The following is an 11,755-nucleotide window of genomic DNA, read 5'->3' as shown; positions in this document are numbered from 1 at the left end:
TCGTGCTCGCAGACATGGTTGAGGAACACTTACAGGTGTAGCCTCGGTGTAACAGTGCAGGTGTCACTGTGATGGATCCTCAGACACCATGTCCAGACACGCCTCGCGACTCTCTTACCACATCAAGAAGCAAGTCTCAGACAGCGTGCGTGCAGGATGGCAAGGACAGAAACCAGAGCGCACACTCAAGCACACGTCAACCAGTCAAGCCTTTAATCCTGTACATAGATTAGGCAAACGATACTAAAAAATTGCTCAATGTACCAGAATGGAAGATGGACGAGATTGTATGAAAATTTGTATGTGAGGGCCAATTTAGAGTCATATTCCACATTTATCTGGACGTAAAACCGGGGCTTTTGGGGGCCTTTGTTGGCGCGGGCCCCAGGACATTTGCCCTGCGTGTCTCACACGGACCAACTTCAACCGATTTCATGTCCGAAGAAACCAGAGAGGAAAAGTAGCAGTTACAAACAGCTCTGGTTTTCCTTGTCGAACGGGTTTCCTTCCCATGCCAAGCACAATCCACACGCAAAACATCTTGTTTCTGAAGAAAACGTTGCCCAGGAGCCATTACTTAACCGATGACTAGTTTATGTTTACAGATGCACGCAGTAGTAACGAATCCATCGCTCTGCGCGCCCCTGCAGCTCTCGCTGCACTCGGAGACAGAACTGCATTGTAAACTAGAAGGGTCTGGAGGGTATCTTCAAATGGGCATGCATGTCATAACATTACAGTAGGTCAATTGTCAAAGTAACTACGGACTGAAATAAACTATTTTCATGAGATGTTAGAATGGCTCTTTGACCTGAGAGCTGACTAAAAACCTGGTGAAACTGGAATACAGGTTTGGTTCTCTGGTAATTTCCACACAAACATCAACAAAAAATAGCCTCTGCAACATGTTTCAAATGTTTGGCATAACTGTCATCATTTCAGATAAAACATGTTGTTTTTGACTTGAGGTTATTTGACAAGACTTACATAAGATGTTGCAGTTTCCCCTAAGACTCTCATTCATTAAGTTATTAATATGGCAAACTTTTGTGGATGTTTGTGGGGCTCCAACCAGGGAATCAAACCATGATTTCCAGTTTCACCAGGTTCTTGACTACTCTCTGGTCAAAGACACATCTGAACATTACATTAAATATTTAAGTAGCTACTTTCACAATTGACCTACTGTAATTTTATGACATGCAAGCCCACACCATGGTTTGAAGATACCCTCCAGACCCTTATAGTTTACAATGCAGTTCTGTTTCCAAATGCAACAAGAGCGAGAAGATATCCTTCAAGATAATAGCACTTTCAAAGCTTAATGCTTAATGCTAAAAATCTGCATGTAATTACATACAGATTTTTATGAAAATGTTCACCCCTCTTATCAGTCTGAATCACAAACTGGGGCTGCAACCGAGAAGAAACTGGAGAAGAAAGTCCCATCTCCAGTAACTTTGGTTTGCCCAAATTTTTTTTATGTCAAGTATGGTCACTGGTAGGAAATCTTCTCAGCATACAGGAAGTGACCAATCAAAACTTAGGAGTGAAATAGAAAACTTCCTCCTTGACAGCAGCTAGCAAGAAAGCGACTCACCAACGATGGTTGAAACTGCTGCAAAAGGATTTCTTTTCACCATTTCTGCCCCTACCAGCCACTAAGAAGAAGATACTTATGTCCGAGCGTGCAGTTTACTGATGTCACGTTACATGTTTTCTGGTTAATGAAGTCCTTAAAACTTTCATAAATGATACAGCTGCCACTTGGGGCTGCCAGAGAGCGAAGTTGCTTAGTGCAGCTTTAACTTTTAACAATGCAAGACTTGTGTTGTGTAGCCCGAGCTTGACAGTGAATGGGAAATGCTAAACAATATTAACAATCAAAAAGGTGAGCGTGAATAGAGATGTCAGGGCTGCCATTCTCCTTTCAAAACCAATTTCTTGAGTCTTATGCTGCCTTCAAATGCTGTAGGAATTATCTCAACTATGAGTTTAGGAATGGACCAATAAAATGGTAAATAAGATTGGGAAAGTGTGAATTTTTCTATGATAGTAGAGTTTCCCAGATGTAACGTTTAGGGGGGTTGAGAGCATGGAGGCCTGATAGCAGTTAAGCCTATTAATAATAATAATAATAATAATAATAATAGTTAGTATTATTAGTTAGAAGATAATAGTTTGTTATTACTTCTCATTGTTTGGCATTATGTAAATGATTAGCACTCTTGTATGTTGTATGTTTCAACTTTTTTTCACTGTTTGTGTAACTGTTAGTTGTGTTTAATATCTTAAATTAATCAAAAAGCATCAGTAACGTGCATTTTGCCATCTTCATTCTGCCGCTGCAATACAAAAGTAGCTCTGTGGCACAACAGACACCAAAAAAATACTTCTAAAACTACTAAAGTTGTACTGAGGACCTCGTTCCTCGGAGTTTTTGATGAGCACGTGAAGGCAGCACGCGTGATGAACTGCTGCGGATGGGGTGTGACGTGGAGAGCAATCAGGGCTGCAGAATCACTCCCGGAGCCGCAAGTGAAGGAACTCACAACACATTACACGGAGGGCTGTCAGCGGGCAACACGGCCGACTTTCTGTAGGCGCTTTTATTTATCTGCACCGCGGAGGAGAAAGGGAGATAAGCATCGGGCAAACCGGGCGCACATGGAGACGCTATGTAGCTGGAATTACGGCGGTGGACTTTATCGTTGTTTTACTTGAGAAGAGGGAAAAGTGAGCTGCGAGATAAACATGCTCACCCCGATACTGGCTGCCTTGCTGTCTCTTCTTCTGAGTCGGATTGCATTCTGCCAATACTCAAGCGACCAGTGCAGTTGGAAGGGCAGGTGAGACTGACTATACTATTTATTTCAGGTCAAATGGAAATAATGAGAATGAGAATAAGGATAATAAAGTATGAAATTTAAGCGGGCTGCGGCCTGAAATGACTGTGACTGAAACTCAGACACTGGGGTGATGTAAAGCCATGAATCAGAGCCATAATAATACTATACTATACAAATACACTATTGGAATATTATATAATATTGTTGTGATATCATGTCAAAAAAGGAAAGTACGACAAGGTCATCATAAACTCATTGAGTACTGTCACAAACACACTATACCTCAAGTCCTACTATAGTGATTACTCGTCAGGATTGTGCTGTAGGCCGTACTGGATTTATGAATGACTTATTGACAATGATTTTAATGGATAAAATATATTGCACTTTGCCAAAATGCATGGCAAAGGCTCTTGTGAGCTCCACTTCCTTCCCTCTTATTCATTTTTCACCTACTTTCTTCTGTTAAGAGCCCTGCGAAATGGGTTTGGCACTTTAGAAAATAAGCTTTTTTTTTTCTCTGTTCACCAAAATAGTTGCACAAATTTGAATTGGATACAGAAATTAATTAGTAAATCACATCTTATGCTCAAATGTTGAGTAAAACTAGCCGGAGTCAACTTCATTATTCTGTTAATAGATATATTTTATAATGACAATGGTTTAATTCATGTTTGTTTCATATAGTCATTAACTGGGTGGAATTCCAAATCACTAGAAAAAACAAAAGTATACTCAAAGTGCATGTACACATTGCTCCAGAGCTTTCATGAGATTTAGTTTCTGTTTTTATATAAATGTTAAAACCCTGAGACAATCCTTAGACGCTTAGTCAGAACACACTGGAAAGTTTCACCTCCCATCAAACATCTGCTGAAATCTGTTTTGCACTTGAGTGGATGTGCCTCAAGTAGTGCGGTTTTGTTTTTCATCCTCCAGTCAGGAGGGATAGGCAATATGCAGCACTTTGAGCTCATAACCAATAATCTGTTGTTCATTAGTTAGACTCTTGACTAATCTCCTTTAATTGCATGCAGAGATGATGGAGTTAAAAAAGACTTAATTAGAGGCGCGCTGAGGAGAGACTGGTTACGGGGCTTTAGCTGCATATGCTCAGCATGTGCGCTGGGTTGCTTTAGATCTATGGCACATTTGAATTTCAGCATCTCATTTTCAAGAAACTGGGCGTTTCTCCCCTAGAGTCAAACCACTGGCTTGGCATCCACATGCTGGTAGAATGCTGATGGTTTCCTGACTCTGGCTTTGCCACAGAATGACTGACAGACTGGAGTTTTCGAACCCTGACCAGGCATTAAGTTCTGGAGGGAGTCATTTGGTCATGCTGGCGCCAGAGTCCGGAGTGCTGCCCGGACAAGTCTCTTCCAGTCTCTTTGGTGGCTTGAAAGCAGGGGGAGGTTCGGTGCGTGACCTGCATTTGCACTTGCATGCAGCAGGCCCGGCTACTGTTGCTGCCGTTGTCTGCCCAGAAGCCCCTGTGTCCCTCCATTCATCCATTTCTGCTTCCAAACTCTTCCCAAAGGCAGACTGCCAGTGCTGCATTTTGCCAAAGCTCTGAGGGGAACAATGTGGTATAGGGAGTGTGTGTTGGAGCTGAGGTCATTTTGGCTGCGCCGGCTCGTGACTGGTCATGCAGCCAGTCTTGCGCACAGCCGGGCCTTAACGCTTCGGGAGGAATGCGGTCTAATGTCCTTGCAGTCAGCCAGAGGGCTTCACCTTGGTCAGTTAACTGAGGCTACAACTGACCAGAACAATCATTTTTAGATCGCTGAACAATCCCTTGATGCTGCATTAAAGAAAATTACGTTCAGCAGGAGCTTGACTCTCCTTGTCGCCTCAAAAACCGACTAACATAATACATTTCCACAAAGCTTTCCACAAAACATTATGGGGTTTAAATAGTTGTACACATTTTTCAGAGTAACTTTTTGATCATGCCTCAAACTTGTGGACCTCGATCCATGATTGATCTCGGCTGACCTCTCTCCCTCCCCTCCTCCAGCGGTCTGACCCATGAGGGCCATGCCAGGGACGTGGAGCAGGTGTACCTCCGCTGCTCCCAAGGCTCCCTGGAGTGGCTCTACCCGACGGGGGCCATCATTGTCAACCTGCGGCCCAACACGGCCTCCCCCGCCGCGGCCCGACTCTCCGTCTGCATCAAGCCCTCCAGGGACTCCAGCGGCACCAACATCTACCTGGACCGCACCGGCAAGCTGCGGCTGCTGCTGCGCGAGCGGGACCAGGCTCAGGGCAAGGTGCACTGCTTCAGCATCCAGGAGGGGGCGCTCTTCATCGAGGCCGTCCCGCACATGGACATCAGCCGCAGGATCACAGCCTTCCAGTACGAGCTGGTCAATGACAGGCTGGGGGCGGACGTGCGCTCACTGGCAGGTAAGATACAGATGTTGTGATTTTACACTATTTACTTCTTTTTTCCCCTGTATTTTATTTAATTAACCATTGTAGAGGTCTGCAGACTTTGTTTTGATTGATTCCCTCTAGAACTGACTTCCTTTGTCCTTTGTCTCTGTGTCCTCTGCCATGCACTAAATGCAGCCATCTACTGGTGGAAACTTTTATTAAGTTGGACTCTAATAGTAGGAAACTCTAGGCTCGCTCCAACTCACTGCTAATACCAAAGCCAAAGTTTATTTCTCTCCCAGTATTGTTGCTCTGTACATATTGGTTTTGGAAGAACATGTGCCTTCCCAATATTGAAGTCTCACTGTGAGTATCAAAACATTATCTCCCCCCAGATTGCAGCCTTTATGAAACTTTTGTTTCCTAGGATCAAATATTGATATTTCAGTTAATTTCACACATCTCTCGCAGATAGTTACACAACTAGCCTGACTTGACTTGGGAATCCTACGGCTGTGAGCGGTGAGGTTTCTGTGCTGGCTTGTGTGTGGAGGGGCACGGCCAAACAGAGGGCCTCCCTTTAAAAACAGCCTTCTATTTTCACGCTGCGTACCTGCCAAACCTGCACAGTTTCAAGCTGAGCAAATGTGCAGCAACTGTGTTTTTTTTCCACTCAAAAGCAAAATATGAGTACTATCAGGCCCACATCTGTTTTTACGGCTCTCTGGGTTCACATGTCCACATCCTGCATCATTATCTGGCACAACAGAGACACACACAGAGAGAGAGAGAGAGAGAGAGAGGGTTTAATGCAGCGGAGTGAGGAGGAGTTGTTTTGACCACATCAGTTCGCTCTGCTCAGTGTCTCTGTAGTATGAGCTGGTGTTGTGATGTGATGTGGCTGGCCAGGCCTGAGATAGTACTGGGATGATTCATAAAGACAGTGGTCTCGTGTCATCTGGAGACTGGAGCAGGGTCTCTGAACTGGTGGATCCATTGCTCTCTCTCCCTCCCTCCCTCCTTTCTTCTCATTTTCTCTTTCTGTTTCTTCTTTCTTTCCCTTTCCCGTCCTCTTCTCTCCGACCCGCTGTGCTGGGATTGAGTTGCTCGCCATCAAGTTGGAATGCATCTCCGACCAGATGTTGGGAGGACCTTCTTCTCGGGCATATAGGGCCTATTTTTCCCCTTCCTCCTTCTCTTCTTACTATCGCTCCCTCGGCCTGCCTTTCTGCTCACTTTAATCAGCCTCCTTTTTCTTCCCCTCTGTCTCACTCTTTCCTACCTCTCCATTTCTCTCTTCTATTTGTCATTCTAGTATTTTCCTTTTCATTCCTCTGCCCTTCATCTATCTTCCTCCTCTCGTCCCGGTCGTTTGAAGTGGTTTTCGTCTGTGCCGAGCGGTATTAGCGAGTTGTGCTCCATTAGAGTGGAATGCATCTGGGCCCAGATGTTGCAGGGACACTATATCGTCCCCCCACACACACACACCCCCGCCCCTCCTCTACCACTCCTCCCATCCCTCATCCCTCTCTGCTCCTGTGAAGTGGTTCTGATCAGAATGGTGCAGCATGCGCATGGGCCAGGCAGAGATGCTGACTCGGCTCTCAGCCCATTCCTGTGGTTCTGTTTCATGTCTGACATGTGAGCCCTGCTCTGCTCTGCTCTGCTCTGCTCTGCTCTGCTTTGAGGAAAAAAAAACACCCGGGTTTGGGTTTGGGCCTCCGCTCGCTGCTACGGCGGCAGGCAGGCTCACATCAAAGGGCCTCTGCACTCTGCTCTGGGCGAGGTCGGTCACTCTGAAGTCTCCCAACTCTCCAGCTGTTCTGAAGCCTTCTGAGCTTGTGGCTGTGTGACCTCTGACCTCACTAGTGATGCAGCAGCGCCTTGTGTTGCAACACAAGTTGACCTAAGACATGCTCACCCCTCACCCCCATACACCCAACTTCAGACAAGCCAGCTAAAAATAAGCCCCTGCTCTGCCCCCAAAGATGACAGAGGTCACGTTTTCTTCTCTCGCAAAAAGTGTTTTTAATTTTCTGTCAGGGCAACAGTCTGCATATTTTTCTCCAGACATCAGAATTTCTGAATTAGATTTATCTTTATGCACAGATTCATGACCGGACTGTGTTAACTAAGCGTACTAAATCCACCCGGACTAACACTCTTAATCACTCTCCCTCACATGCTGTGGATTAGCATCCACTGCCGCCCCACCCTCGGCCCACTGCTGACTGGGCACCCTTCCCTTGCTCCCCACCGCTCCCCTCCCCACCTGCCCCTGTGGGCCACTCTGCCGCTAAAGAAAACCACAGCAGGTCCAGGACTAATAAAGGCACTCTGGTCGGGCCAGGCCGCAGGACCACCTGAGTCAACTAATCATTGAGTTGACTGCTCTCATTTAGGGCCCTTTCTCCTGCTGTAAATCACTCTGGAGGACGGGCCAGGCTCTACTGCGACCAATCAAAGGTGAAATCTAGCCTTGGGCTAACTTTCAAAGGTCTGGACAGGGTAGAGGCCATTTCAGTTAATTCCCCTTTTTTTAAACTCAATTATTTGCCCTCTAGTTATGAGAGCATGCGTTTTCGTGGTTCAAAGTGCCCCATTTGTTGAAGACGAGAGGTAGTAATGTGGGCCTTTTTTGTCCTTTTTTCCTGCCTCCTTTCTGATGTTATTCTCACTTGTAATGTAGTCAAAAAACTCGACTTGATGTTGTAGATTGTGTTCTGGCTGCTTCAGTCAGTGTTTTTTGTGCCGCTAGTCCCAGTAGGCCTGCTGGAGTGCTAACAGCGCTCAGGTCAGAGAGGCAGCAACTCAGCCTTGCCCGTCTCTTTGCTCTCCTTATCCTATTCATCTGGTTCTTGTTTGTTGTGAAGTGTCAAGGGGTTCCTGTTCTGGTGGCGGCGGCTGACCGAACACCCCCTCAGGGCATTGCACACACACAGGCACGCACGCACACTCATCAGCATTTTTAATGAGCGGTGATTAACTGTTTTACCTCCAGCGCCATGCCCGGCTCTGTTTGGTGTAAAACCCAGAGCTCCTGACAGCCGACTCCCGTTCTGCCGTCTTTGTAAATAAATAATCCACTGCGGGGACGAAAATGAATCACCGTGACCCGGGTCGCGCACGCTCGTGTGTGTTTGTGTGTGTGTGTGTGTGTGTGTGTGTGTGTGAGGAGCACATGACCTACATGGCTGGCCCAACCACAGCTCTGTGTTTGTGTATTGCGGTACTTAACTGGAAAGTTGTGGACCCAACAGTGAGATTCTTGTCACACTGGAAGGCAGGGAGTGCTAAAGAAATCAAGGCCTTTTCCTGTTGCTGTGTGTAGCGGTATAGTACTGTAATTTAGCCCAAAGCTCATCCGCCTTCTCTTTTTATTTTTACTCAGCCCCCTGCCAGCCCTGCACAGACGCCGAGATGCTTCTAGCAGTCTGCACCAGCGACTTTGGTAAGTTACTACCTCCGTTTGGGAGAATCATAGGCTTCCTTCTGCTGTATGGTTAGAAGAAATGTCCAATGAAAACACCACTCATTATAGCATGAAATATAGTACCAGTATGTTAATTCTGTCTTCCTGCCCGGTGTTTCCAGTGGCGCGGGGCAGCATTAAGAAGGTGGAGCGGGAGGAGGAGCAGTCATCCGTCACTGTGGAGATCAGCCGCCTGTACAGACAGAAGACCCAGGTGTTTGTGCCTGGGGGTGTGAGGGTGCGGAGCTGGACCGGCCGGGTCAAGATGCCCCTCCAGTGCGGCGTGAAGCCCGGCGGCGGGGACTTCCTCTTCACTGGGACTGTGAGGTTCGGGGAGGCCTGGATGGGCTGCGCTCCACGCTACAAAGACTTCCTCCGGCTGTACCGTGAGGCGCAGCAGCAGGGGACCAACCCCTGTCACATGGACACCGACTGACTGACCTGACCCTGCCTGGAAATGGGACAAGTCCTCGCTGAATTGGGTGGAGAGCTGGACAAAGTGTTGATACTGAGGAGAGAAATGGCTGCAATCAGCTAGACTGACAGACTGGCCCGGGCCCAGAGCCTCTCCCGCTGTCTCAGGACTCGTTTGAGACAGAAAGTGGAGATCCTGAATGTTGCCAAGCAGCACGCTGGTTGGACTCTGTTCTCAAAGCCAACCCAATGTGGATCGTATCCGAACTGCCGTGCTCGCAGAGGAGGAACTCCCAGGTTTTAAATGTAGCAGACCCTGTTTGGTTTTTAATGTGTATAAAATGTGAATGAACATTGTATATTTGGAAGCTCCAAGTGCTTTGTAAAAAGCTTGATGTACAGTTCTGAAGTTATTTCTTATGACAGAAATGTATAAAGTGAAAGTCTGTTGTTATTTTATTTTGTTTAAAAAAAAAAAGATATGCAATTTAATGCCTGAATTCATGTGCTTTTCAGGTGTAATTGTAAAAAAAAAAAAATAAGAAAAAACTGTTTTCCTCCTGAGAATAAAAAGTTTTCAAGGTCATGTGGTGTTTACATGTGAATAAATAATTGACTAAATCACTAATGGGCAAATTCTAACTGTAGCAGGTCATTGGCTTAGCTCTGCAGACTATGCATTGTGAATAATGCATTGATTGTTACATTGTTAAATTATTTTGACACACTATCACATAATATTTTTCCGAAATACCTCAGATGGACATAGTGGGTGATTTCAGATCAGATACGATATTCACAGTGGTGTTAACTGGTGATTTTTTTTTTTCCATATTCCCTGCTGGAATGGAAACACTCTCATATGATGTGCATTATCCTTCTCTCCAAGGTTCACCTCAGCCTTGAGCTCAGACCGTCTGCCAGGGGCAGAGAGAGATTGATATCATAGAGTTGGGGTGGATTCCTCTGCATTGGTTCCTGTGGTGATGGGGGTGGCCGTGTGTCAAGGTCAATGTGAAAGGGCTCTTTGTTCCAGTGCAGCAGCCTGGTATGAGAGGGAGAGAGAGACTGAAGACAGACCTGAATACAGCAGTGTGACTGGGCACGCAGCAGAAAGCGGTACTCTCCCACCACAGTCCAAATTTTGATTGGCATGTAGAATTCTGCTGGAGCTCCCTTTTATAAAAATTAAGGCTTTTCATTTTCTTCACCTCAAATAAAACACAGTCGGGGTATTGGAGCTCCTCGCTGTGCTGCCGCAGCAGATGATGCAGCGTGCGAGCCGGGCCCGTCCAGATAACGTCCAGCGCACGGCCGAGGCTCTTTTTGTCTGCCTTTTCACTTAAAACGGAAATGCACCTAGAATGTCTTTCAATAAGTTGGCCCGAATAGACAATTGCTTTTCCAGACAGGCCCTGTGCGTTGAATTGAATGTCTGAATTCCAGCTGAAAGCCAGCGGTCCCGGAATTGCTCACTGGGAAATGCAAACAGAGTTTCTATGGTAACGGTGCCTTGCTGCGAACCTTCTCACTCTGGCTCTCAGAGCAGGAGCCTTGGAGGAGGAGGAGGAGGAGGAGGGTCGGTGGGCACTTGCTTGGCCGTTGACAGTGTCTTCATCGGTCCAGCTGTCCTGGTTGTCAGTCCTCCCTCCCTCCCTCCCTCCTTCCTTGCCAGCCCACCTTGCTCCGCTCGCACTGTGGGGCCAACAGCAGCTGCCGGTAACAGATGCCCACAGTCTTCAGGTGGTTGCACTTCACATAAGCATCGCCCTAATCACTCTGCAAACTGTTGATTGTGTGTGACCTGTAGATCTAAATAAAGATTCCAGTTGATTAAAACATTCTTTCCCCTCTAGTTCTGCACACTTCATGTTTTGTGCAGATTCTTATAACAACATTCATCATCAGCAGCAGCAGCAGCAGCATTCATCCTCTAAGCTCTCAAAAGGCTGCATTGTCATACAGATTGGCCGAAATGTCAAGCATGCGCCCGTCATGCCACAGAGCAATAATGAAGTAGGATTTGAGGGCAAAAAATTAGGGTGCTGTTGTCACAATCCACACAGATCTTGCTACTAATCATAATGTAAACCAGTGCTTCTCAGCTAGTGGGTGGTGATCCTAAAGTTAGTCACAAGATAATTAAGGCAGGACTATGAATGAGCCCGTATATATTATTAGATATAGGTTTCAAGACTTTAATCATTTTTATCTGCAATTTCAGCACCATTATGCACTTCCATTGGAAAGATAAATGCATTATCTTTCATCTGTGACACTTTGATTTGAGTCCGATGAATTGAAAGGTGTTTGTAGCTCTTGGAAGTAACTCTATTTTGCCTACTGGCTATTCTCACCTATTCTCTTTGATTCCAACTAATTGCATGATAAGCATGTCACAGACAAAAAACTCCAGTCTGACGTTTACGTTTCAGATCTCCAACATGTCACATCATGTACAGTACATGGTGGGCATGGACTCTCATGTTATGTTTAAGCAGACTTCCTCCAGAATGATTTGGCTGGGGCGTTTTTTTTCTCATCGGATGCAACTCACATAATGTCTGACTACTAAATACAATGGGTCTTCATGTGGGCAAGGTCGAATTTGGGTCCCGCTGTGATACCAGTTGAGCACGAC

At 46.1% G+C, this 11,755-nt stretch overlaps 1 protein-coding gene across 1 annotated transcript; it reads left to right on the top strand.

The window, feature by feature from the left end:
• Window positions 1-2,537: 2,537 nt before the first annotated feature.
• Window positions 2,538-9,712, top strand: metrnla (meteorin like, glial cell differentiation regulator a). The gene is made up of 4 exons (XM_071922867.2): window positions 2,538-2,849; window positions 4,870-5,258; window positions 8,620-8,679; window positions 8,823-9,712. Exons 1-4 carry the CDS (start codon window positions 2,755-2,757, stop codon window positions 9,134-9,136), a joined length of 858 nt encoding a protein of 285 aa, XP_071778968.2. The 5' UTR covers window positions 2,538-2,754; the 3' UTR covers window positions 9,137-9,712.
• Window positions 9,713-11,755: the final 2,043 nt, after the last annotated feature.

Source organism: Centroberyx gerrardi, chromosome 7 (genome assembly GCF_048128805.1).
Source record: "Centroberyx gerrardi isolate f3 chromosome 7, fCenGer3.hap1.cur.20231027, whole genome shotgun sequence".
Lineage (NCBI taxonomy): Eukaryota > Metazoa > Chordata > Actinopteri > Beryciformes > Berycidae > Centroberyx > Centroberyx gerrardi.
Note: the sequence above shows the minus strand (reverse complement) of the source record. Positions and strands in the feature narration are given on the sequence as shown.

Coding starts and splice junctions, on each gene's coding strand:
- metrnla (XM_071922867.2), top strand. CDS start 2,755: ATGCTCACCCCGATACTGGCTGCCTTGCTGTCTCTTCTTCTGAGTCGG. Junction 5,259..8,619: donor GGACGTGCGCTCACTGGCAG/GTAAGATACAGA, acceptor ATTTTTACTCAG/CCCCCTGCCAGCCCTGCACA. Junction 8,680..8,822: donor AGTCTGCACCAGCGACTTTG/GTAAGTTACTAC, acceptor CGGTGTTTCCAG/TGGCGCGGGGCAGCATTAAG.